General features: G+C 34.8%; 1 protein-coding gene across 4 annotated transcripts; it reads left to right on the top strand.

Moving 5' to 3' along the window:
* Positions 1 to 103: 103 nt before the first annotated feature.
* LOC128223163 (probable low affinity copper uptake protein 2) lies at positions 104 to 27,497 on the top strand. 4 transcript variants are annotated; one of them, XM_052932452.1, is made up of 5 exons: positions 104 to 492; positions 10,667 to 10,736; positions 12,373 to 12,586; positions 24,527 to 24,642; positions 25,281 to 27,497. In XM_052932452.1, exons 1-5 carry the CDS (start codon positions 403 to 405, stop codon positions 25,466 to 25,468), a joined length of 678 nt encoding a protein of 225 aa, XP_052788412.1. In that variant the 5' UTR covers positions 104 to 402; the 3' UTR covers positions 25,469 to 27,497. The 4 variants fall into 4 exon arrangements, with proteins under 4 accessions (XP_052788412.1, XP_052788414.1, XP_052788413.1 ...); XM_052932454.1 differs by having other exon boundaries at positions 105 to 492; positions 12,373 to 12,517; XM_052932453.1 differs by lacking the exon at positions 104 to 492 and adding an exon at positions 6,908 to 7,326.
* The last annotated feature ends 428 nt before the right edge of the window (positions 27,498 to 27,925 follow it).

The following is a 27,925-nucleotide window of genomic DNA, read 5'->3' as shown; positions in this document are numbered from 1 at the left end:
AATATTTCAAAGACTATATCCATGCGTATTTTCGTAAATCTCGTATTACCGTTTCGAACACAGGACGTTATGAATAAATTACAGCAGAAGTACTAGACTGGTACCTTCATTCTCCATTTTTTTACAAACAGTAACGTAGGGTACTAGTCTATGCGAGGTACACTCTACAGTGTCACATGATAATCATGTGATAATTGCGGGGTAGTCCAAAATGGCGGCCTCCATATATATTGCTTCCGGGTCTTATTTTTTCAGTCAAATGTGCTAGAAATGCTAACTGGCTTTGCAGGGCGAATAATTACTGTTCAATTTTAGCGCTAGTCAGTTTGTTTCCTATCCTTTTTATTTTAAATAGAATAAAATAAACCAGTGTTAACTAGTCTGCTAGTCTTAATCTGCAAAATGGCATTTTCATACCAAAGTTATGACCAATCTCAGACTGGTCTTGTGATGGACATAGAAATGATGAAAAACATGTCAATGAAAATGAAGGTAGGATATTTTATTTTAGTACAATTAGAATTTTATTACATTTCCAATGCATACATGTGTATCAATGCACCAGTCAATTGTAACCCGACAGCCCCCCCCCAGGTCTGGGGAATAGCGGGGACTTTGACTTTCGGTCCAGCCAACCCCGGGTAAAATCCTCGCCCTGCGGGGATGAAGTGATGGTAAAATCTCCGCCAAATGCCCCCGCACCTCAGGGACCCTAGGTAAGGCCTATTCCCCTCTATATTTTGTGCAAGACAAAACCACCGCATTCACCGAAAAGATAAAAACACGGCCCATTTCCCCCGGCTATCCCCAGTATACCCCCTGACCTGGGGGGCGGGGGGGGGCGTGGTAACAATTGACTGGTGCATAACATTGTCAGTCAGATACCCCTGGTTAGCTTAACTGTCATATGCTTCATTGTGTTCCGCAGACAATTTGGCTAGCAAAAATCTTCTTGATAAGAACAAATAATGAGGCAGTTCCATTGGCTCAGCAGGGTACCAATGTGAAAATATGAACAGACACTCATACTAATGCTTTCCAAGAGAAAAAGTATTCTGGCGAAATTAAACTCGGTTCGCCTTATCACTAAACATTTTAAAAAAGTAACATAGACCTTTGGAGACATTTTACAACACCGGGCTATTGAAGAGTATTTTATCATACATGTGATAATTTTTTGGGTCGATTCCGGGACACTCGTCGTAATGTCAATGCACACTAGGGGAAATGGGGAACGTCTGTGGTGCATTCTAGAGCATATCTGGGGCTATTTTAGTCGTTTTTAACGTCGGGAAAATGTACCTATTTTGACTGCCAAGATGTATTTTTTACTTGACTTGGGTTTTTTTTCTGCATTTTCTAGAAAACATAAAACCACCAGATATTTTCCCAGGCTTTAAATGAAGTGCTAACCAGGAGGATATGCAGTCTACTTTCGGTTTCATCAAAACAGGAAATAAACAACTATACGGGCACCTGTTATCCCGCGCTTTTAAGAACATGCGTTACAAAATATTTATTTTTTCATCACATTTAAAACGTTTGCAATTTATGACACGCAATAATTTCCAGACGATCAAGAAGATTTTCCAGGCTATGAGCTTTTTTCCGTTTGGAGAAGCATATAATTTTGATAGAGACGTGTCAACAATCGGCTGTATAAAGCGATCACGTGACTTACCATGGTCACGTGATTAAAGCACTATATAACCACCTGTAAACCCCATATCGTCAGTTTTATTTCGGGGTAAAAAAACACGATAGTTCGAAAAAAAGTTCAAAACACTAAAATTCCTTATGGACGCGTAAGTTGTTTAAAGTATAACGACGTATCAACTTTGAAATTTGAATGGAATATGGGATGTTTTCCGTGTTTTAATTTTGTTTTTTTACTCATTTTCTCACTTTCTTTGAACTTACCTTCATGCTCGTTTGTCGGTAAAATGTGTGAAAAATATTAATTCATCAATTAAAAGCTATCATTCATAAGACCAAACAAATCCATATGAAAACGATGAATTTGTATACAAGAACCCTCCCCCACTCGTTAAGCACAACAATAGGCCAATAGATCAATTATCGGGTGATTGACGATGACCTTGACGACACACGTACCAATTAACGGATTAGTGTCAACATGTCCTGTGTTTTACGACCAGTGTCCCAGACAGGCAAAATAGCTGACTTACATTGGTAAAATTAAGATAATCGATTCCGAGATTTTTTTTCATTTTTTTTATGACTTTCCGGGACAAACATGCACCCTCCGTGACTCCGTGACAGAGATACGATATCCGGGACAATCCCGGACGTCCGGGACGTTATCACATGTATGATTTTATTGTCACATGCAATTTCATTGTATGAAGAGTTCTCTACCCTGCCTATTTCATTTCATTAAAACATTTTGTCAGTCAATTTTTCCATCGATTATATGAAATGTGATGTAAGAAAGTACCATGGTTGCCATGGACCTATAAACCATGGATTGGCAACTGACCGATATTGGTGAAACGATAAGAAATAATAATTTACCCACAATCCTTAGCACGCGCTCGGCAAATAACGGAAAATTCCGCAGAATCTCAGATCGGTGATTAAAGGCGATCTGCGGTTATTTCCGCCAGCTCCCACGGCTGATAAGGCGAGGGGATATAGTAATGGTAGGTGCGATTCAGTGCCTTTGTTTGCGTGTGTGCGTCTGTCCGTCCGTCCGTCCGTCCGTCCCACATTCATTTCTTTGCATCTCCTCTTACATTTCTCATGCGATTTCTACCAAACTTTCACAGATTGATGATCATAAAGTGAAGCAGCGCAAATTTTCGGGCTTATAGGATTTGACCATTTTTGAAAGAGTTATAGCCCTTTGTTTATTTTACATTTAAAATTGGTTTCTTCGCAACTCCTCTTACGTTTTTCATGCGATTTCTACCAAACTATCACAGCTTGATGATCATAAAGTGAAGCAGTGCATATTGTCAGGCTTTCCTGATTTGACCATTTTTGAAAGAGTTATTGCCCTTTGCTTATCTTACATTTAAAATTGGTTTCTTCGCAACTCCTCTTACGTTTTTCATGCGATTTCTACCAAACTTTCACAGATTGATGATCATAAAGTAAAGCAGTGTATATTGTCGGGCTTTCCTAATTTGACCATTTTTGAAAGAGTTATTGCCCTTTGCTTATTTTACATTTAAGATTGGTTTCTTCGCAACTCCTCTTATGTTTTTCATGCGATTTTTACCAAATTTTCACAGATTGATTATCATAAAGTGAAGCAGCACATATTGTCTGGCTTTTGCGATTTGACCATTTTAGAAAAAAGTTATTGCCATTTGCTTATTTTACATTTAAAATTGGTTTCTTCGCAAATCCTCTTACGTTTTTCATCCAATTTCTACCAAACTTTCACAGATTGATGACTATATAGTGATGCAGCGAATATTGTGGGGCTTTTGCAATTTGACCTTTTTGAAAGAATTATTGCCCTTTCTTAATTTTACGCATTTCTTATGTTTCTGAGAAACTACCCTTTTCATTGATTGGCTTTCGTTACAAAAAATGTCCCCATGAGGCGGGGGATATAGCTGTCTGTGACCACTCTTGTTATTTTTAACACCGATCAACATGTCGCATGTAATATGTTTGTAGTTTGTCGTTATTGTATTTTCTCTAATTATCGAAATATTAATCAGGACCTAATATGTTCCTAATTAAATTTATATTTAGTTTTAATTAATGTTTTCCTACATGTATATATTCGGCCGATGTCGGACATCTAGAAAACGACCACACGGTAAGGTCTCGGAATGAAATCGCACTGCACGTGTGAGTTTGAGCAAATCGCATTAACACAGACGAGAGTTGCCAATCCATGGCTTATAGGTCCGTGATGGTTGCTGACTATTGTGAGTTTTAAAGTATTAATAATTCATAAGGGTTCTAAGTGTTGGGGAAGGCTCAGTGTGAAGAAATTTTTTATTTGTTACCAATATAACGTTCCGCTGTAGGTAAAAGTGTGTTCGTAGTATGTTGATGTACTTGATTATATGCAAATTGGCATATCCAGGTCTCTGTGTGGATAGAGAATACACTATATACGCTATATATATAGAACAGTTGGCCTTGTTTAAGGCTCGCACTTTACAAATGGTGGCAGCAGTGGGATAGAGTCAACTGCCGGATCGGAGTTGCCTTACTCACAAGTTTCCCAGGCCAAGACTCAGGACGAGTCTTCTCGGAGGGGAAAGTAATGTAACGTTCAGCTGTAGGAGGAAGGGCATTCGTAGTACAGTGATGTACTTGATTATATGGAAAGTGGCATATACAGGTCTCTGTGTGGATGAAGAATATACCATAAATAAAGACCAGTCCACCCCTTCAGGGTCGAGCATGCTTTATTCTAAAGGGATCTGTTGGCCTTGTTAGACTCGCATGTTACACCTGTATTATGTAAGGTCCAGAATGTACAGTAGAAACTCACTAAACCGGACAAGGTCCAGACTGGGCAAAATTTCCGGTTTAGTGAGGATTCCGGTTTCGTGAGGATTTGATGTACGGAGTAAGTTTACTCAAAATATTAACTGAGTTAACCTTTAAAGGGAAGTTGAAAACTGGAATAAAATGAAAACACATAAAGATAACATTTATTTTACAATGGTTCAAGTAACTTGAAATAATGCATAGAATATATATTCATTAATATATCAATGTGCATGTGCTTGTTACATCAAACAAACAAATTAATGTTTCAATCAATTGTGCGGCAGTCAATCCACAGCGCAATCATCATTATCGATTATCAAGTTAATACAACATCACAGGTGCAATATTTAACGACGCACCGGCTGTCAAAACAAAGTGACAGGAGATTCGCGAATTCCTAATACACAAAATCAATTTGACATGTTGGAACAAATATATGTCCGGTTTTGAGAGATAAAATAACTTTGACAACTAACAATTTTTCTCGATATTTTGTCTGGTATCCGGAATTCCGGGGTTTCAGTTTTGTAGGGATTTTTTTACATTGAAAATAGAAGGGGAAAACCGGGACTCTGAAAAAAGTGTGGTATCCCGAGGATTCCGGTTTTGTGGAGTTCTGGTTTAGTGAGTTTCTACTGTATTTAATATTGTTTAATCATACTCTGATTTAAAAAGTATTTGTTGTATACTAAGTGTAGCATTAGGGTTGCTCGAGAATTTGATGTTAGATAGACTGTAAACATGGCAAAAAATTGGAGTTTTGGGTCCTCAACAAAGAATTATAACTATTGAATTACGCCTTATTTAAGATATGTATTAGGAGGATAAAAAAAGCTGGTTAAAGATCATTAGATGGAGCTTTTTCTTTCATTGAAAGTATTTCAGCAATAACAAAAGTCCTTTTTATCAAATTTTGAATAACATCTTTTTGTCAATTATCACAGAAATTCTAAGAAAACAATGCATGGAACAGTAAATTTTCGTATGGAAATTTGAAAATCTATGAAATGCTGGTTTAAAAAAATGATTGTATATGTGATGAACCATCTCTGCAATCAAAAGCGGATTATCTTGTCTGAGTGCATAGGTATAAAACAGCTTTAAGAAAGTACTGCTCTGCAGCCCAAATATCCATATTAAATAGCCCATCTATAAACATTTTTTGACATGGATAGCAATCTGCCAAAAGTGTTTGTCACGTTTTGCAAGTTGTATTATAATATGTTAATGAGTATACCAGTTCCCATCAACGAGTTTATCAGTTCCCACCACAATTTGTTGTTTTAAACTCATCCCTATGACAAGATGAAATGTCCCAATTTCTGTTCAATTATGTGAAGTTTAACTTGTTTTATTGTCCAAATTATTGCAGTGACATTATCATGGATTCTAGAATAATAAGCATCATTTTAAAGGGACTGTACACCAGACTGGCACCAAAAAAAGTTATTTTCTGTAACGAATCTCAGGATAATTATTTAATAGAATGTGTTACGCTTTGATATCATAATTGTAAAAAAAGTACCAAAATGTAAAAAAAAAATTTGTGTCGGAGACTGGGTTCGAACCAGTGTGTCGCCCAAATTGCAGTCCAGTGTTGTATCCACTGTGCCACAAAGGCTTACTTCAAACGAGTGGTATATTTAAGGTATATACCTAACTTGATAATATCATGTGATAACATCGACTAGCCAATCACGCATTAGGAATAAATTCTACTAGGTAGACATACCCAGTAATCTTTTTTAATGGAAAAATACGAAATAACTGCTAAACTTAAATAAATTGTAAACTATGTGGTACTTCAGTTAGTAAGTTTCAATGCATTGTACACATAAATACCAAGTTTATGTCAGTTTTCAACAATTTTCTTTTTTTCTTGCAAATTGGTCATCTGGTGCACAATTGTTTTAATACATACAAAGCCTAATCATAAAGAATTGTAGTTTTACAACCCAACAGACATAAAATCATTATTTTGTTTCATGCACGCTAAAAATTCATGATAAGAACTTTATTGGTGTCATTATGACAAAACATCGGAAGATTAAGAATTTTAGTAAAACATTTAATATGCCTCTGAAATGAAATTAGTTTTACTTGAACAATCAAATAAACTTCGCTGAAACTAGACAATCAAGCTCTTAGTTTTGAAGTAATAATATATATTATAAATATAACAACTCAGAAATAATAATTAAAAAAGTGGATGTACGATACATGCATTGATATGGCGCCTTATTGTGTAAAATCTTAATGAATCCCATTGATATGTTATATGTTGAAACAAAATATTCTTACTATTACATATTCAAATACACACTAAAGAGTGATAGGTTTTGTCAGGTAATGACAAGTGTTACTGATGTTTGGTTACTTTCTTATGACAAGCTCACACTTACAGCAACATCACAGTCATAAGCATGTAGACAAGATAGATGGCTTACTTTGTAACCCTTTTAGTTTGTATGAAAAACATTTGGGCTTAAAATTGAAACTGTTTTATATTTGGTTTGACGGATTTAAATATACATAAAAAAGCTTGAGGGTTTGAACGAAATTGCAAATCAGTGCTTGGTAGTGTTGTTGCTTAACTGAGGGATTTACATGATTTTGACTGGGATGTTTACAATTGACATATATGATAATTACCTTTGCTTAAAGGTGAATCAGTTTAGTGAAATCATTAAAGATCATTCTTTTCTCAAACTCTACTCCTTGTGCAAAACGTTAATTGAAGGCGTGTAGAAAGAGATTTGTTTTATTTTGATGCGGCATGGGCTTTCGGGGAACAAATAGTTTGAAAATATGCAGGTGATAAATGTCATAGGACATATCAAGGTATGCATTTACTTCTTCATGCATTGTTGTGGTTTATATGGACGTTACATTTCAGAAATACAATCATGAATGATAAGTAATATGTTTGTTTTTTTACCAATAAATATGTTTGGTCTATCTTGTTTCAACTGATTACAAACTTTAATTAATTGTGATTAATTAAGGTAAGAAAGTCGTAATAGATTCTGTGTGTTTTTATCAATACATAAAGTTTTATGAAAGATCATGATGCACATATTAATTAAGATCGAAAGACAAGATTTTTATGTTTATTAATAATACATTTCACCTTCCTATTTTTAAATATTTTTACTCTTAAAGGGACTAGACACCAGATGATACAAATGCAAGAAAAAAAGAAAATTGTCAAAAACTTACAAAAAATTGACATCATGGTGTACAACCCATTGATTTGAATCTTTCTTACTGACGGATGTATTATATTGCTTACGATATGTGCATCTGTCACATTTTTGTGCATTTTTCCTGAAATTTACTGTAGTTGTCTAGCGCATAAATCCCCAGTAAATTTAAAAATAATGTCAGTATATTTATCTGTACCCATAAACAGATCAGACTTTAACTGGTAAACCATTATTGCGCTATTTTTAAACTAGGAAACTAAGATAAAACAGCAACATGATTGTTGCTTTTATTCTTTAAATCATGTTAAATATATTATTCACTGCAGGCCTCCTACTAAGCTTGCATTGACAATTCTAGGCTTGTTTTAATTTGGACCATCTGGTGTTGAGTCCCTTTAAAAGTTGTTTTAATTAATTGTTGTTATGAGTTTTAACTGCGTTGTTTTTGATGACTTCAGTTGTAAGGTATATAACTATGTTATTCAATTTATAACCATATCGCTGGAGGTCACAGCATGACATAGAATAATATAGGCCTAAACAGAAAGGGACATATGTTTTATACATAGTTTCATTTATATGCTCTTTAATTTTCTTTGATAACGATACTTGGTAAGAAATGTGTGACAATGCATATGTGTTACCAGAATAACAGATGGGGTGTTATTAATAATATAAGTCACACTGTTCCTAACTTATCATAATAAATTTATTTGTATAATGTCAACAAAAATAAAAATAATAAAACATTTATGCATCTCCATATATATTTACAATGCTTTAAAGCTGCACTCTCACAGATTGAACGTTTTTACAACATTTTTTTTTTTGTCTTGGAACGAGCAATTTTTTGTGAAAATCAATGGAAACCAGTTTATAAGACTGCTGACAAAAAAGATCGCAGATTTTTATATTTGAGTTCAAAAATTGATGTTTTATGCATTTTTTCTTAAACCGTTAGTAACAGTTTAAGCCATAAAACATTAATTTTTGAACAGAAATATGAAAAGCTACGATCTGAGTTTTTTTCAGCAATCTTATATACCGGTACCATTGGTTTGCAGATATTTACGCAAAAAATTGCCTTTTCCAAGACAAAAAATAAAAAAAGTTGTAAAAATGGTTAATCTGTGAGACTGTGCAGCTTTTAACGCGTTGTGAGAATTTATGCAGTTTACTTATATGTAACACCCACAATCAGAGGTATTGAAATTTTACATGACTGGGTTTGCACAGACTTGAAAATTTTAGGCTGCTGGATGAAGAGTCCTTGCAAACAACAACTTAAAACTATTAACTAATTAATTAATTATTCAGTTTGCTTTGAAAACTGCTTGAAATGTGATTGTACTTTAGGAAACAGTCCTTAATCTTCACTGTTCTGCTTCAAATGAAGTGCCGGTAGTAAAAATGGTTTATCTTTAGAAAAACAGTTTGATCTTTAGTGAACGCTTTGCTGGTATTAATTTTAATAATAGCTTGTTATTATTGATAATTTTGGAAAACATGTGTTTTTACATAGTTGCTTATTTAAGATAGTCCTTAAAAATCTAATAAAAGCCCATGATATCTCCTTGAAAACTCAATTTAGTGCTCGTGTACAGTTTGAATCACAACGGTAGCAAGGAAAGTATAACGGTAGCATGTTGTCTATAATGGATACTGTTCAATAACTTGCGTGTGTACAAGTGAATAGCTTTATAATTTATCTGGCTGAATATTATAAAAGGGTAAAGCTCCGCTTATTCCGTACTTGTTAGCATCCTTATATGGGGTTTAATGTGTAGGCGAAAAAAAAGAATGTATACTCTCAAACACGGTACCCATTGTTATATAGCCTATTAATTACTTAAATGTAAATAAAGATTTACTTCTTATGCAATTTGTTGTTTTCACATTCTCTGCTTATGTGATCATCACATTATATATGTACCGGTATATGTTCGTGGCCAAAGGCATGTTTCTATTTGTATTTCAAATATAATAACTACAATTCATATTTAATCAAATTACATGTACCTTTGGAAGTGGGTCCAAAATGGTTAACATTACCTGCACACTTATTTTAAATAAATTATTGTTTATGAGTAAATTGAGCTAAATCTGCAAATGCATGTTTTTATGAAATATGATGTGAAACTATTTTAATGTATAGAAATTAGCTCCTTTTTCCGAGGCACAGGGCTTTATAAGGCGAGCCTTTACATTCTGCAATAGCATTCAAAAGTATGCAGTTTTACCCCCTTGTTTTATTTTTTTCAGTATTAAAACAGGATATGACCTGTGAAAAACAACAACGCTGAACTGTATTGTACAATTTCCTTGAAGTTTTATTTATCCCTTACAACAGAAGTGTTACGTGTTGGTGTAAACATGAATGAAGTTTTCATTAATTAGAATCGAAAAAAACCGTACCATCAAATCTATGTTTTGACATTGTCTAACATTATGATCATTGTCGCAACCAGCTGCCTGGAGTTTATGGGTTTCTATATACTACTTATAACAAAGATAGCTGAATAAATGCTATCAATCTCTTTGGATTTTAAATCGACGTCTAGGGCTTAATGTGTAATAAAGTGATCTGGAAAAAATGAAAGTGAGGAATAAAATGGTGTCTTAATAGCTGTTTAATCTTTAATAACGGTGAATATATCACGTAATGAAAGTTTTGTGCTTTTAAAAAATGTATGTTTTTAACATGTCCTGTAGCATTAAACAACTTCAAAAGAGTATTTGAGGAGCATTTGTTTTACTGCGTTTAAATATACCATCATGTGTGGACTATTTCTCCCCCCCAAAAATGTATTGTTTTACAGTGTATAATATAACAGCATGGTCTGTTACAGAACAATTTCAGGACTGTTTCCACCTTTTGTTTGGTGTTACTGTGTTATAGTCATCATGATCCGTTTCATGACTATTTCTACAGATGTGTTAATTGCTGTGTATTGATACAACATATTCTGTTTCAGGACTATTTCTTCCTGTCCGCAGACATCAACCATCTGTTCTTTGAAGGATGGCACTTCCAAGGAACTGGAGGTACTCATTTTATTTTATCTCATTGGAATCAGCATGTGGGTGTCATTATGCACCAGTCAATTGGTTGGGGGGGGGGAAGCGGGGGAAATGGGCCGTGTTTTTACCTTCTAGGTGGCCCTGCGGTTACAGAGTGAATGCGGCGGTTTTGTTTTTGACTAAAAATAGCGGGGAATGGGCCTTATGGGATGCGGCGGCATTTGGCAGTTTGTCTCCGTGGGGAGGGGTATTTACACGGGATTGACTGGTCCCCCCTATTCCAGAACCTGGGATGCTGTGGTTACAATTGACTGGTGCATTAATATCAAAGTGTACATTTCAATTAAAATTTATAGATTGCTTTAACTTAAGTGTTTATTTTAGGACGAATTAACATGTACATTTAAAAAACAATATTATAATTGGACATGTTTCCTTCCCCTGTACAATTAAGGGTTAAGGAAAGTATTTTGTCGATTAGAACAAAAACTGTTCAGATAACTTCTGTATTATATAACTGTCATGTGACCTGTTACTTGCAGATATATTATTTTCCTATTTGTGATAAACGTTTAGTATAGATAGTTTATCAGTTCAATTTATTAATTGATAATGATAATATACATTTTGTCATTACTCACATTTTTGGAATACCGTAAATTTTAACCCTGAACTTTACAATTTGCACAATAACACTCACAGTTGAAAGCACTCATTGCATATTTATGTGAAATTAATATATATGATTTATAATGGTTTGCATTCCAAATGAAACGTTCTGCCAAATGTTTTTGCTTGTTGTTTGAATGAAGAATGATTGTCAATGATCACAATGCTACATAAAGCTTACTCATGCAAAAACTACAGATTATTTTAATATAATCATGACTGAATGCTGAAAACGTGTGAATGTGAGTTGCCAGGCAAATCATAGGACAGACAACACTGGTAAATGTTTTTGGTTATTTTCCATGTTACATTACCAATTCTGGTCTATTTTGGAAGTCATTGTATTTTTGTCTTTACCAATAGAACATTATTGAAACTTAACAGGGACAAGCCTTATAACTTAGCCAAATCTTTAACCAAGATCCTAGTTAAAGAGACTCGCTCATGTTTTCCCACCATTTTTTTTACCCAGTAATTAATGCATCTGATTATACACTCTTGAAGATAGCTATTTTACTCTTGCAGAAAAAAAATACATTTAAAGTATTAAAAAAATATTCCGGCTTAAGTGGGGTGCGGTGTAACCCACAATGGTACAGTTGATCGAGGGAAAATCAATCAGAAAACTGACAACTAAACTTCATGTACACAAGGACTCATACACAAACCTAAGGATAACTTAACCTTTAAGCCTTTTGTTGAATCCTCACTTTAAGCACTTTGTTAATTTCGACCACTGATATTTGAGCATATATCAACATAATTGAAGGGTTCAAGCCATCAGTATCTTAGTTTTTACACTCGTAATGATTTGTCACACTTTATTTCGTCATCCAAAAACATGTGCATTTTACAAAAAAATGAGCGTTTCCCTTTAAAGTGATTATAAGGATCAAGGTCAATCACATGATTGCCAACAGACACACATCAGTTAAGTGTTTGATTAACGTAGTGTTTTTCTTGTTCTCACGTTTGTTACATTTATTCCCAGGTGTGATTGGCTGCTGTGTGATGATATTCGTCCTCACTATTCTCCTTGAAGCAGGGAAGGCGGTGATCTTTTACATCCAGTTGAGACTCAAACAGAACCCGCTCACGTATGGACGGACAGGCACCACTTCAATCCAGGACACCAGGTCATCTGAGACTTCTTTATTCTCAAGTCTACAGATCCCAGCGGATCTGGGTCAGATTAAAAAACTTAGGTTGGTGAGGTGTGAAATGTTGTGTTTCCTTCAATGTAGCCTAACCTTGTGTTGACTGTGTCCTCCCATGTAGCCAGACCTTGTGTTGTGTGTGTTTTAACTCTAGTCACCAGCTTAACCGGTAAATGTAATGTCTTAACATTGAAAAACATCTTATAATGACCTGATACGCTAACCTGCAATATACATCTTACCAGATATTTACCAAATCGCCCACGGTTCAGAGTTTTGTCTTACGGATATATGCTTAATTTCTTACCTTAATTTTTGCATACATATATCTGATGTGTAGAATTTTACCTTTCTTACTTGTAGCTATATTCCAACCAGCTTTTCTAAATTTCTAATCGCTTTTTAATTTGACTTTTCAAGTAAAAGGAGAGCTATACTTTCTCACTCTAATTTAGGCGTCACACCTTGGTTAAGGTTTAGCGTGTATCCAGCACCTCCAAGTCAATATCTCTGCAAATGCATCATGTACTGCATTAAAATGTGTTTCCAACTATCCAACCTAATTAATTTATCAAGTCAGACAACTCCATCATGAAAAAATGCCCTCTATAATATTTGATAGAGTTCTGGTTAAGGTTTCACATACTAAGCACACATACTAACTTCTTTTTATCTCAGCAAAGCTTGATGTATTGCATTGTGCTTTACACAATGGTAATCAACCATCCAACCTACTTGCATTACCAACGAAGTTAAATAACTTTTTTCTGCTTATAATGCAAATTATGGCCGTTTATTATTTGACTTAGAATTTCTGGTTCAGGTTTTGCATGTAAGCACATATAGGTCAATAACTCTGCAACTACTTCATCTAATGCATTGAAACTTTAAATAATCAAGTGTGATAACTCTATCTTGCATAAAATGCAAATTACTGGTTAAGGTTTTGCATGTTATCTGATTTTACAGGGATCAATGCAGGGATCCAAAACTTTGCAATCCTTAAACTTAAAGGCGGCGTTATAGTCGAGCATGCTGTCTCTATGACATTCTGCTTTTGTTACTTTAACATTCAGGCACTCAGGTAACTGCAATTTAACAATGGTCTGATAAACGAACTGGTAGAAATTTTCGTCTTACCAAATACATACTTAAGTTCTGAAATTACCGGTAGAGTTACCCTGTTTGTCTAACCTGATATGCTTAATTATCTGCTTACAGTTTTGTCATAATACCCGACATACGAAGCCATTTTCTGAATGTCTAACCTGCAATTATGGTTGTCGCGATTTTGAAATCAAATCTCTTTTTGGAAAATCTTCCAGTTTTAAAAGTTAAACTAAATTTCTTACCTGTGTTCATGTCTTACCCACTATACTTAATTTCTAACTTGTTTTATTATGTGTTCTAATCAAAGAGTTACTTTGTAAATCATGGGTTAAGCCATTATCAGCAGCTAATATTATTCTGATTGATTAGTTGGCCACAGGTTTGGACTATTTTGCACAATTAAATGAGTTGCTTGGTTAAATTAAATAGTATTTTTTGGATAAATATTATAAGGTGCACTCTTACTCCCTAATAAGACTGTCCACAATTAATACAATTGTTTTAAAGGATGAAAAAAATGTCGAAAACAATGGTTGTTATGACGAATACAGAGTTAAATTTGAAAGAAAGGTGCAGAAAACACGGTATTCCTACCTTATATGAGACAATATTAGATCTCAGTAAATCTTTTAGCGCTCACCAATCATTTAATACTTTTGCGTTTTCAGCTATTAAATACAAGGTTTCATGCAGTCTTGTTATAAGTAATAAATATTTTCAATAAATGCATTATTTAGTAAGTAGTTAAAAGGTTTATCGCTCAAATGTATGTTTGTTTTACATGTATATATGTATTGATTTTAAATTAAAGAGTGTCACTTTAACTTATCACACATATCGGTGACCTTAAAACCAAACCAAACGAATAAAACCATTTTTACACAGAACTGCAGTTATATATTTATCCTGCCACATTTTTACGAAATGTCTTAACATTAATTCTTTGAATATATGCTACTTCCTATTTTATAAATATGCGCACCTATGTTTGTTGCCTAATACATGTATGTCCTAAGCAGGGTTGAAAACGAACATGTAGCAATCATGAGGATTTTAAGTATTATATAGCTGTTTTATTTGATATGAATATATGGGTCAAAGGTCAATGTGATGACCTCAAGCTGAAAATCCGTTTCCGATTTATAGTTGAAAAACTGTAAAGCCCATAGACCTCAAATTGGTGGGCATTTCGGATATGACCAGCAGATGAACCCAAATAATGCTAAGGTCAGTGGGTTAAAGGTCAAGGTCGTGGTGACCTCGAGCTGAAAATCCGATTCCGATCAATTACTGAAGAACGTTTAGGCCCAGAGACCTGGTATGCAGATTTGTAATAAACAGGAAATGAACCCTATTGATTTTGAGGTCAGTGGGTCATAGGTCAAGGTTTTGCTGAACTCGAGCTGAAAACTCGTTTCCAATCAATAACAATTGTCCAATTGTTTTGGAAAAAATAGACTGCTTAATTATTGAAATTAATTCATTACTTCATATGCAATATTATTTATTTAATGTTTGTAAAAATTAGTTTAATACCCATCGGCCATCAACATCTAATATTGTAACTAATGAGGCTATCATTTATAAAAACCAGCTCCATTGAGGACATTGGCCACATGAAATAACATGAATATAAGTCGTGATATCGGCTCTGTTTGCAAGCATGTTGTCCCTGAAAATACACGTGTTTTATGGCACCGAGCGTGCAGCCGGAATGTCACTGTGTCACGATGATTATATGGCTTGCTTAAACTGTAACCACAAACATGTACAAGAAAAAATGATGCATAGCATCAAGTTAGCGATATAAAAATAGAAAAAAACATGCATGTACATCACCAGTAGACCAGGGACCGAATTTATTAAGCATTTTTGATTGAACTTCAAGATTAGAAACTGAGTGTTTTGATTGGCCTGTATATTTAGCTGACCAATAGGCTGAATGGAAAAACTGATACATATTAAACTAAGGATAAGATCAATATTGAATACTGGTCACGGTGATATGATGATGTACGTCGTTGTTCGGGCGGGCGGGCGGGCGGGCGACAGAACGGCTGAAAACTCACCTCGCTATGGTATTGAATAAATTAGGTTAGTGTTGGCCTAATGTGACCAAACTAGGTGTATAGGAAGACTTTATAGGTGCCTTTTATGGGATGGCAATAGGGCCCTAGGGTCAAGGTCAAGGTCACTGTTACTATAAATAAAAAACCCGTTTGAAACGGAATATCTTTCGTTAGGGGTGGATATTGTGACCAACCTTTGCATATAGGAAGAGTTTTTGTAGACCTTTCAAGGGATTTCGTTAAGGGCCTCTGGGATTTTGGTCAAGGACTCTGTAACTCAAAAGTAAAAATAGAAAAGTGGTTGTGGTTGATTCATTGTTACCAAACGTGGTATGTAGGAAGAGTTTATGAAAAAACTTTTATGGGATTGTGTAAACAAACACACGGGACACATCTAAACATACCTACGTATAATTTTCACAACACAGGCTGAAGTTCTTCTGTAAATCATGAAAAACCTGATTTTGTCGCATTTTGGTGTTTCTCTTTTTTTAACGTTGTTTAATCATAATGTTTAGATTCGTTTTTGTTGGTTAAAATACATTTATGAAAACTAAGAGATTCGTTATTATCTAGATATATATTTTAGGTTGTTAATGTTGTAGTCCTTGTTGTTGTTTTTGTTGTTGTCGTCGTCGTTGCTGTTGTTGTTGTCGTCGTCGTATTCATTGTTGTTGGCGTTGTTGTTGGTGTTCTGCCGTCGTTGTTGTTGTTGTTGTTGGCGTTGTTGTTAGTGTTTTGTCGTCTTTGTCGTAGTTGTTTTTTGCGTCGTCGTCGTCGTTGTTGTTGTTGTTTTTATTGTTGACGTCGTCGTTGTTGGTGGCGTTGTTGTTATCGTCGTCGTTGTTGTTATCGTCGTTGTTGTTGTTATCGTTGTTGTTGTTGTTGTTAGTGGCGTTGTTGGTGTTGTTGTTGTTGTCGTCATCATTGTTGTTGTCATAATTGTTGTTGTTGTTGTTGTTGAGCCGGAGCCTCAGAGTTCAATTAGGTGTAACTCTATTACTGCACCTGTAAAGAATGATTTACAATCATTTCAAAGGTCACATCACATCTTTACGTATGTGCATTATTGTTTTAATTTAATTTCTAATTGATCACGATAAGTGAATGCCAAACAGGCCATTAGCTCAGTCGAACATCATGATAATGCGTTTTGTTACCAGTGTTGCCTGTAGTCAAATTTTAATTGATTTGTTAAATTGAAGTCACGCTTGTTATTTTTTTTTTGGTATTTTTTTAACATATTATATTCAAAGAGTATATCGAAAATAGCGACATTTTATGCTCAAGTATTTTATAATTTTATAAATCCATTAGCTCGATATCCATGGGACCTGCCAAAATATTTTGAGCCTCGCGAATATCGAGCCAAGCGAGAATGCTTACATAGGGCTAAAAAAATGGCAACGAGGAAAGCGAGCTAGCGATATCATATTAACGGGTTTCGACTGTATATGATATATTGAAAGGAATTAAGACGAAAGCAAAGCTTATAATGTTTCTTAAGTTTTTACTTGCACTAAAACGCGTTATAATGAACACTCTATGAATAAGTATTTATAATGAAGTAATGCAAAACATCATATTTAGACTAGTGGGAGATAGGTTGAGCAAGGTGTGAAATAGATAGATGTTTATTACGGGACATGAACAAGAGACACAACTGTTTTTGTTACACAAGTTAAAGATGCACTCTTACTCCCAAATAAGATTTACCACAATTAATACAATTGTTTAAATACACTAAAAAGGATGAATAAATGTAAAAAACAATAGTTCTTATGAAGGATACCGAGTTTAATTTGAAAGAAGGGTGCAGAAAACACGATATTTCTTCCTTATGAGACGATAGTAGATCACTGTAAATATTTTAGTACTCAACAGTCATTTAATATTATTGCGTTTTCAGTTATTAAATACACGGTTACAATCTTGTTATCAGTAATGAATATTTTTCATAAATGCATTATTAAGTTAGTAGATAAAGGTTTGTCAATCAAAATTCGTGTTGTTATACATGTGTATGTATAGATTTTGAATAAGATCGTTACTTTAACCTTAATATACTTCAACTTTTTCTCATGTTGGCGTGCTTTTCAATCAGCAGACCTTCATAATATTATCATTATTACAAATTACCTGTCCATTCTTAACCCGGATATTTCAAACATGAACAACTATTGTTTGCTGTATTCGTAGCCAGTATTTAATTAGTTTTTTTGTGTGCATTATTTATCATCATTGTAATAAAAATGTCTGTTATACAGTTTGATGTTGAAGTTATACATCATTCAGTTGCCAATTCACATTGAGTTACACTGGTGATCAGCTGATTTAACTTTGGATTAAGATTAATTGTAAATCGCGAAATAGTTAATTTATTATTTAATCTAAAACCATTGTTCAAACTTGATTGCCTCGTTAACTATATAGGTGCTTTACTTTTTTACCACTAATTGTTTCTTAATTTATCACTTTTTATCAAATTACGTTGTTCGTTTGCCTTAATTCATTCTTGATGTATAAATCAACCACCGTTCACACATCAATATTCTCCTAATTTTGCGTCAGGTAAAGTCTATTGAGCATTTTGATCTGTTCAGTCAGTTCCGTCCTGTTAAACATTCATTGCATTGCAGTGTTTTTTTTCGGCCCTTTTTGGGGGCCGAAATGCGGCCCCATTCCCCTCTTTTTTATGGAGCATGAACCCTTAACATTAAGCAAATGTATTAATATAGTGCCTTTCATGAATAGGTGTGTTGAATAAAAGGTTTGAAAACAAGTTTAACATTAAAGGAGTGATAGTGGTGTTCGGTCAAGACGGTCATGTTTTTGTGAGCTCTCGGAAAATTGGAAATAACTTAAAAAATATCGTTCGCAGAGTAATATAAAATAGATTTGTGATTGTGTTAGTGATTGTAGAATCGTGTTTTGTAGATACTTTCGTAAGAAAATGGATTAATTGGCTTTTGTGGTCATTTATTTGCAAAACAATGGAATGGAATGGACAATTGACTGGACAATAGCCGGTATTTTAGTGAGCGATGGTCACGGAGTAGTGGACAGCTGTTTTGTGCAAATGTTCAATATGGATACTAAGCCGGTACATTGTTGATAATACCAATACACGATCACACAAACACTGACTTTTGATCTGTATTTACATTCAAAACTAAGAAACGTTTACGTTCATATATTTCAAAATGGGAATCTCAGTACAACAGTGGCGTGCCAAAATAGGAACTTTTAGCCAGCCATCAAAGTCTAAAATGTCTTTCCAGACATTAAAGCCCCTTGGTCTGTCATTAGGCATAAGGTTGGTGCTCTTTTATCTGCTGTTGGCACAATGTGTAGAACCACATCCCGGACCCCCAAAAGCAGGTCGCAGCGGCAACACAGCACGAGATCGTAATGAGGCTATCGGACCGGAAGTGGAAATACCTTCGTCGCAGACCCGGTCGTCACGCGCATCCTTGAGGTCTAGTAGCCAAATGACTTTAAAAGACATGCTTCTACCTGTCGACTTCCGGGATCCAGCGGGGATCTCGGATACTGACAACCCGGAGACGGATATCAGCGGCAACCGTGGTGACCTCGGGGACTTGAACGTAGGCCTGCTACTACTAGAGATACGTCAGGATGTAAAACAAATCAACACCAAATTTGATACATTGGAACAAAAAGTTAGCGAGTTAAAAGCGGAAAACAGGGAATTAAAGAAACAAAATGATAGCCTAGTGCTTTCTGTTAATAATCTCTCTGAGCGTTTAAACCAAGTTGAACTCAGTTCTTCAACATATCAAAACAAACAGGAACAACTTGAAACTCAAGCAAAACGGAATAATCTGAAGGTTTTCAATATACCAGAAGATCAAAACGAAACTAGATCTATTATATTAGATAAATTAAGGTCAATTTTAACTGAGCAATTAAACTTAAATGCGGAATCAATCCTATTTGATGACGTGTTCCGGATACCGTCAAGAACCGGAAGCCGCCCAATTATTGTGCGTTTCGCACTACTTCAAGACCGTGATCGGGTACTGTCGGCCTTCCGGGAGAAGCGACGCGAGGTTGAACTCGATTTCAGGATCGGCGAAGATTTACCACCTAGAATTGCGCGGGCGAGGTCGGGGTTGTATCCTTTCTTCAAACAATGCATTGCAGAGAGGAAACGCGCTCACTTCAAACATGATAAACTTGTAGTGGAAAATACAGTGTATGAATTCGACGAAACTCAGAAAAAGCCCGTCCCTGTTAAGAAATAGGGGTGTGGCCAAGGCCCAAAATACATATCATTTGATCGCCATTTGAAACTATGTTCTCTTAATATAAGAGGTCTATGTAAATTTGTAAATGATTTAGATTTTGTGAATTATGTTAAACAATTTGACATTATTGCTTTGTATGAGACTTGGCAATCAAAGCGTAATGAGTTTAATGATATTTTGAGTGGTTATTCAGTTTTTGAGAGTATTAGAACCCAACGAAAAGGTAGTATCCGTAATTCAGGCGGTGTACTAGTGATACTTAATGAAACTTTTTGTCAAACTGAAATGATCACGAGAATATATGAAGAGTTTAAGGACTGTATCGTTTTGTATGTGAAAAAGGATTTACTTTGCTTGCAAAAAGACCTTATAATGATATTTACATATGTATCACCGGAGGGTTCAGTCATTTATGAAAATGATGAAAATGACGGGATTTCCTTACTAAATGATAAACTTACACTTATTAAATCAGACTTTCCGGATATATTATTATTATTAGCCGGAGACTTAAATGCACGTGTAAAAGATATAATTGACTTCATTCCACAAGACAATGTTGACTATATTTATAATACAAAAACAGACTATCCTGGAGATGAGTTTTGTTTACCGCGTAGCACAAAAGACTTAGTGTTAAACAAATTTGGGTTATCACTTATTGAATTATGCTGTACCCATGACGTGCATTTATTAAATGGTCGTCTCTTTGATGACAAGGAGGGAAATTTCACTTGTATGGCTAATAACGGAAAAAGTGTGGTCGATTATATTGTTGCTTCAACTGAATTATTTGAGCATTTTTGTGACTTTGGTGTCGATGTAGCAGATTTTTCCGATCATTTCCCGCTCTATTGTACATTGAAAACCAACACGTTTAGACTACAGTGTCATGACGAAGGCGACCAGATTCGTAAGTACGTTAAGTACAAATGGCGCGACGAGTGTAAAGATAACTTTATGAGTAAATTTTCAACATTATACGAATCGTTCGTAAATAGTGTAGTAACAACAAATCCTGTTGATAAGCTAAGTGCATTTATAGATGTATTCAAAAACGCTGGTGAAGACATGTGTGTTAGGCAAAATGGGTCTTCGCGTATGACTGTTGAAAACGAGCAGCCGGACTGGTGGTGCAAAGCTTGTGATACGGCTAAACAGACAAAATACAAACTTTTACGTCGTTATCGAATATCGAACAATAGTGAAGATTTACAAAAGTATATTGACGCTAGAAATGCATTTAAAAATATATGCAGATCAAAAAAGGAGGCAGCGGAGAGATCTAACAGAGAAAAACTGATTGACTCTCGAAACAACCCGAAAGAGTTCTGGCGGCAAGTTAAGAAATCGAATAAAATAAATGTTGTAAAAGATAACAATATATCATCTGAAACATGGGTAGAATACTTTTCAGACTTATATAGTGAAACAAATATTGTTTACACACAAGATGAACAAAACGCGTTTGAGGAGCTTGCACGTGATACAAATGCAAATGAACTAGAAAGGGAGATAACTAACGATGAAATACTATTAGGTATAACTACGTTAAAAAAAGATTGTAGCCCTGGAAATGACGGATTATGCATAGAAATGTTTAAGAATACCAGTGGAATTATTTTACCGTATTTACGGGAATTATTTAACAATATATACGATAGCGGTGTATTCCCTGTTGAATGGAGCGAGAGTATCATTGTACCGTTGCACAAAAAGGGGTCTAAGGACGAGCCAAATAATTACAGGGCGATTTCGCTTATTTCAAGCATAAGTAAAATATTTACCAATATTTTAAATAAGAGACTATCACGGTGGTGTGAAGATAACGGAGTTGTGAGCGAATCTCAGGCTGGGTTTCGAAAGAAATACTCGACAATAGACAATATTTTTAATTTACATGCTGTTATTCAAAAATACTTGTGTCGAAAGAAGGGGAGAATGTACGTTTTTTATATCGACTTTTTCAAGGCCTTTGACTCCTGTATACACGAGAACTTATGGAGAAGCTTATCAAGAAAAGGCATACAAGAGAACAGTAAATTCCTGATAATATTTCAGTGTATGTACAGGAACTTGAAATCATGTGTAAAGGTTAAAAACGGACTGACGCGGTACTTTAAATGTTCAATAGGCACAAAACAGGGCTGTGTAAGTTCTCCGATGATTTTTTCATTGTTTATTAATGATCTAGTCGAGTTCCTAAAGCTGAAATGCGAGTCTGGAATTTACATAAATGACAACATTGATGATATGTATGCTTTCATGTTTGCTGATGACGTAGCAGGTGTTGCAGACACAAAACAAAATTTACAAAGACAAATAAATTACATTGAAGAGTTTTGTAACATAACTGGGATGAAAATCAACATTGACAAATCCAAGGTTATGGTATTCAGACGAGGTGGACAACTTAGAGCATATGAAAAATGGTACTATAACGGAAACCAAGTTGACGTAGTTTCATGTTATAAGTATCTCGGGGCGTTTTTTACGCCTACATTATCATGGACTAAAACTCAAGATACACTTAGACTGCAGGCTACGAAGGCAGTGTCAAATATATATGCGTTTCAGAAACGTTTTGGATACTTTCAGTTGAAGGATGCATTCAAACTGTTTGATTCGATAGTTGCACCTATATTGTGTTATTCATCTGAGTTATGGGGATATTGTCATATTGAAAATGTCGAACGTGTACATACAAGCTTTTGTAAATATATAGCATGTCTAAATAGAAATGTTTCTAACTGTTTAGCGTTGAGCGAGTGTGGAAGACTTCCTTTAAATGTGATATATATGACTCGTTGTGTAAAGTATTGGACAAAACTGATAAGCATGCCTAACTATAGGTACCCTAAAAACTGTTATCTAATGCTTCGCGAGTTAGACGGTGCTGGCAAGACAACATGGGCCACAGGAGTGAAAATACTTTTATTCGAACATGGTTTCGGTTTTGCATGGATCGCTGGCGAAGTAGGAAATATAACAAACTTTATTGTGCTATTTAAAAGCAGACTTAAAGACTGTGCAATGCAGAAGATGCAGGGATTTGTTGATTCTTCTCCGAAAGCGCTGCACTACAGACATTATAAAAGTCTTTTAAACCCAGAAAGATACCTTTCCATGGATCTACCATTCATATTGAAAAAGACGTTTTCTAATTTCCGTTGCTCTAGTCACGTATTGCAAATTGAAAAAGGCCGACACGATAACATTGATCGGGACTTCAGGTTTTGTCCTTATTGTTTGAAACGAAATATCTATGTTATAGAGGATGAATACCACTTTTTATTACTCTGTCCGTTGTATAATGATGTTAGACAAACGTACTTGTATGACCAACTTGAAAATAGAATGATAACGCTTCGCTTGTTTTACAAACTATTATCAGACTACAATAGGCGAAGTGTTATATTGGTTGCACACTATATTGCAAAGGCTTTTGCTATTCGAGAGGAATTCATTCGTGATCGATAGTTTTCTATCATAGTTATATTTTCCTGATATATTTGTATTATACAGTTTTATATTTATACTACTTATATATGCATAACTCTGTCACCACTATTATGTAATTCTCTGATATTTGTATTTTGGGCCGGAGGCCTTGTACTACAATAAACATTATGTTATGTTATGTTATGTTATGTTAATCATGTAAGTATTTTTCACTTTTTGCCAAAACGACGCTACTTTTCTCTAATGTAAGGGTACAGTCACCATTCCCTTTAAATTGAAGAAATGAAGAAAGAACCCACTGCATTGCCAATGAAGTCTGCTACGCATCCATGTCTAGTTGAAACTACACACATTTCACAAGTTCAAACCGTGCACAATTTAAACATCTGAAATGGGCTTATTAATACCTTTATTTGACTGGGGTGGTAGGTCAGGGGCCGTGATTATGATGCCAACTATTGATTCAGGAAAGAATCTATATTTTTTCCGGATACTCTCAACTCAGAATTTCTAAAGGGTTGTTTCTGTCGGCAAATACCCGCGGTCGACGAGGCAACCTAAATCAACGGTACCGGTAATATCTATCGAGTTGTCTGTCCGCCATGACAGTTGAGATTTAATTCACTTGACACAGCTACGTAGTTGCTCATGTTTTCAGTCTGAGTCTCTTTGTAAACACCGTTAAAAATAGAGTGTAATTAGTGAGTGGGAGTCCAGACTCAGACTTGAGACCGTTAGTATCACGGCCCCAGATAATTATGCAGCTTATGTATGTAAATGTTATCCCCATCGTTTCTTCGATAATGATTACATAATAATGTTTTTTCACTCATTGAATACCTCTGTGGTGTCCCTTATTAAGGCGATTCTAAGGCATTAACCTCACATTTTGTTGATCAAATTGTGTACTGTTGTTGTTGGCGTCGTCGTCCATATCTCCAAAACCGTTCAATATATTTAATGAAAATTGGTACACATATTAATAGAGACAATGGCTGTTGATCCTTTTACTTCTCAACACTGTGATAAAAGTGACTTTTCAAGTGTGTACATCTGTGTTCCCTACAATATTGCAGGATTCAGTACCACATCAGCGCGTACGTGCTTCACACCCTCAACCTACTGCTGGGATACCTGCTCATGTTGGCGGTGATGACCTTTGACGCATACATCTTTATAGCTGTGATGCTAGGTAATAGTTAGATGACATGAAGTAGTATATTAATGATTAAGAATGGGCGGAGTAAGCGTAGCAAATCTGACGCAGGGAGTTTGTACCTGATGAGTGGCAGTAGGCGGACCTTTAAACACCCGCGAAAGTTAAAAATATTAACGATTAAGCCTAGTTAACTTAAGTATTACCAGTCTGCTATTCCATTGGCTGACAATGTTCGTTGTTTTTAAAGTATGGTATTAGAGTCTAGTGTTTTTGAAATTTTTGTCAACATTCTTCGGTATTTGAAACTCATAAACTAGGACATGAAAAAAACCATAATAAATTTTGCTCAATACGAAGTTTGTGGTATTTGTGGTTGAATAACAACTTTGTTTTAAATTTGGATATTTTGAATGCCTGTATTTCGTTTCATAATTGTGTTAGCTTGTATAAAGTGACTGTGTGCCTCCTGGAGCGTATTTGGTTTTAGGTTGGTTCACATAACGGAACTGGGTTGGTTTTATATTAGTTTTGTTTTAACCTAATACTCGCCTAACTATTTGACAAAACACTGTTTTGTTATTAACAGAGCTTCAAATAATGATTGCTATTGAACACAATATATGGTAATAGGTCAACTAGCAGATACATCTGAACACAAATGTCTATTTCAGGCTCAGGAGTTGGGTACTTCGTATTTGGTGCTGTGAACGCCCGAAACCGCCTCTTGTTTACCAGACTGCAGACAGAAGTGTATACTTCCCCTCACAACAGCCAGACAGGACTTACAAACGCTTCTTACACACCGCCCGGAAATGACGCCAATAGTAGGAACAGTGGTGACGTCACTGAAATTAGTTGACACGCGATCCTACGTGTGCTCATGTTAATGCAATGTGTATTGTATTGATGAGAACTAATTAATTCACAGAGGATGCAACAGAACATTTTGTGGTGTCATAGTGAACAACGAAGTGATTATTGACTTTGCTTTATTAAAACATACAACAAAGTTCAGTGAACATACATTATGTACGTAATCATGTCATCGTTGTCATCGAAACGAAGAGTATTCATGTGCAGTGAATGTGTATGCAACAAAGCAACCCATTGCGGCCACCACATCATGAACGGATGGATGTATTTATGGAGAAAGCATTGCTTCCACTGATTCGCTGCTCTGTTTCTTGCCTATAGTCCGGATGTTAGGAAACAACTTTATTTTCATAAACATGGTGCCATTTTTGAACAATCTGATAACTGAACAAGGATATAATTGTGTGTCTGTATTAAGCCACATGATGTGTTTTAAATGACCATATTTATTAATATTACATGTATGTAATAATGACAGACAAAGTAGCATATCAACTTGACATTAGTGAAAGTACACACGTATAATGATTCTGTTACTGTTATTGTTTTGTTCTATACTACTTTGTCGTATAATGAACAAGTTGTATTTAGCTAATTTTAGTTCTGCAATACTTTAAACAGCAGAGAATTGCTATTACATTTATTTTGTCTATGAATTGCCTTAAAGGGTAAATGTGAACTTAAATGGGTTCTATTATGTCAAAGCTAGTTTATGTTTCTAAGAAATTCGTCTCGAAATAATTGTTAACATAAGTTAAGTGTTATACCATTATTGTATTAAAGTATGATGATTTAACTAATTGGCATTGTTTACTAACTCATTTTCTAGTATTAATAAAGGTATGCCACCCATCATTAGGATGCAAAGATGTTTGAGTGCATTTAGGTATTAACATCAGATTATTTATATGTTTAAAATTTTATTATTTTGCATGGATTATATTTTGAATAACACCCTAAAGACAGTACTTTTATGATATGATGTATTAAAATGATGTTTTAAAGTGTAACTTGTAATTTTATTAATTTGTTTCTTAAAAAACCCCATAATGTCTTTATTGAAAATGGGGCTTGGTAAAAATTGAAAAAAAAATCAAATTTAAAATTTTGGAATTGAAATCGAAATTTTACCAATAGCAATCGTGATGCATGGCCTCTATTCATTTGAAATGTAATTAAAACAATGTCTAATGATGCCGAAGTTTAAGTAAATACGCGTTAGTGAACAAAAGTAATTATATGTTCTTGCTTATTAGTCAGCAACATAATTTATTAGACTCTATGGGAAACTATAACTAATAGTTACACTACATATGCTAGTACGGCATAAATATGACAGTTTATTATATGCTTTCTGGTGGTTTATAGAGATTTTTCAGTGAAATAAAATGATTTTTCACTTTTTTTGAAAAGTGAAAATTTTGAGATTTGCAAATGTTTTGAAATTGAATCCCACATTGGGTTCCAATCAAACGTCAGCGCACACAGGGCTGGGACACAAATTCAACGACGTCATTTCCGAATTGACGTTACGTGTGCATACAAATTGGCGCGTTTTTCTAAAAAAAGTCTTTTAATTCCAATTTTGGGCATGAAAACAAAATAGTGATTGTTTGTTTCACTGTCAAATAGGAATATGTTTTATCTTGTGAACATGTCACTCCTGGCTTTGCCACTCGTGAAATACAAGTTTTTTGCGCTCACTCGGTGAAATATATTTTGATATCACACTGAAACAAACAATTATCCTCTATATTAAATATTTATGTTGGCGTTCTAATTTGTAAGGTTTGTGAGTTGTTTTGTACTTAAAAACGCCGAAATAGTGTGTATCCTGTGTTGTTCTATTTCATACTCTTGTTCTATTATGTTTTGTTTGAAAAAAAATGTCTTCCTACTTGTATACTTTGTGTTTTCTTGTCAAGTTGTGAATAATTATATTTATAGCATTCAAATGCAATTGTTAGTCACACATTTAACTTACATTTGTTTAAATGGCAATAAATTGTTTCATCATCGAAGGTGCGTTTAGTAATATTTTGCTTCACCGTTATGTGGAAAGAACAATCGAACTATAACTGTTGCGTCAGCGATCACCATTGTACGGGCAGGAACATTATTTTAAGTATATATAAACAAAAAACAAAAGAGAAAATTATCATTTTCGTATTTTCGATAACTAGCATTGCTTGATAACGTTTATCATAAAGAGTGCTAGTTTTTATGAGCTATAAAGTTCAGTAACTTTGATCAGTCGTCAACACAAAGTCCAGTCACTTGGACAAGTTGTCCTTTAAATGTTTATATCACTTGGACAAATCGTCCAAGGCAGTAACGGGCAGTAACAGTTTCTTTTCAAGTCTATACACTGACAACGAAAACAGAATATACACATACAAAATGTATTCATATCTTTGAAAATAGCCATTTTGCTAATGTTTTC

This window comes from Mya arenaria, chromosome 17, assembly GCF_026914265.1.
Source record: "Mya arenaria isolate MELC-2E11 chromosome 17, ASM2691426v1".
NCBI lineage: Eukaryota > Metazoa > Mollusca > Bivalvia > Myida > Myidae > Mya > Mya arenaria.
This window is presented reverse-complemented; position numbering and strand designations above follow the sequence as displayed.

Bases quoted from the DNA above. Each gene is read 5' to 3' on its own strand.
- LOC128223163 (XM_052932452.1), top strand. From the start codon at position 403: ATGGCATTTTCATACCAAAGTTATGACCAATCTCAGACTGGTCTTGTG. The intron at 493-10,666 runs GTAGGATATTTT...ATTCTGTTTCAG, and splicing joins ACATGTCAATGAAAATGAAG to GACTATTTCTTCCTGTCCGC. The intron at 12,587-24,526 runs GTTGGTGAGGTG...ACAATATTGCAG, and splicing joins GGTCAGATTAAAAAACTTAG to GATTCAGTACCACATCAGCG.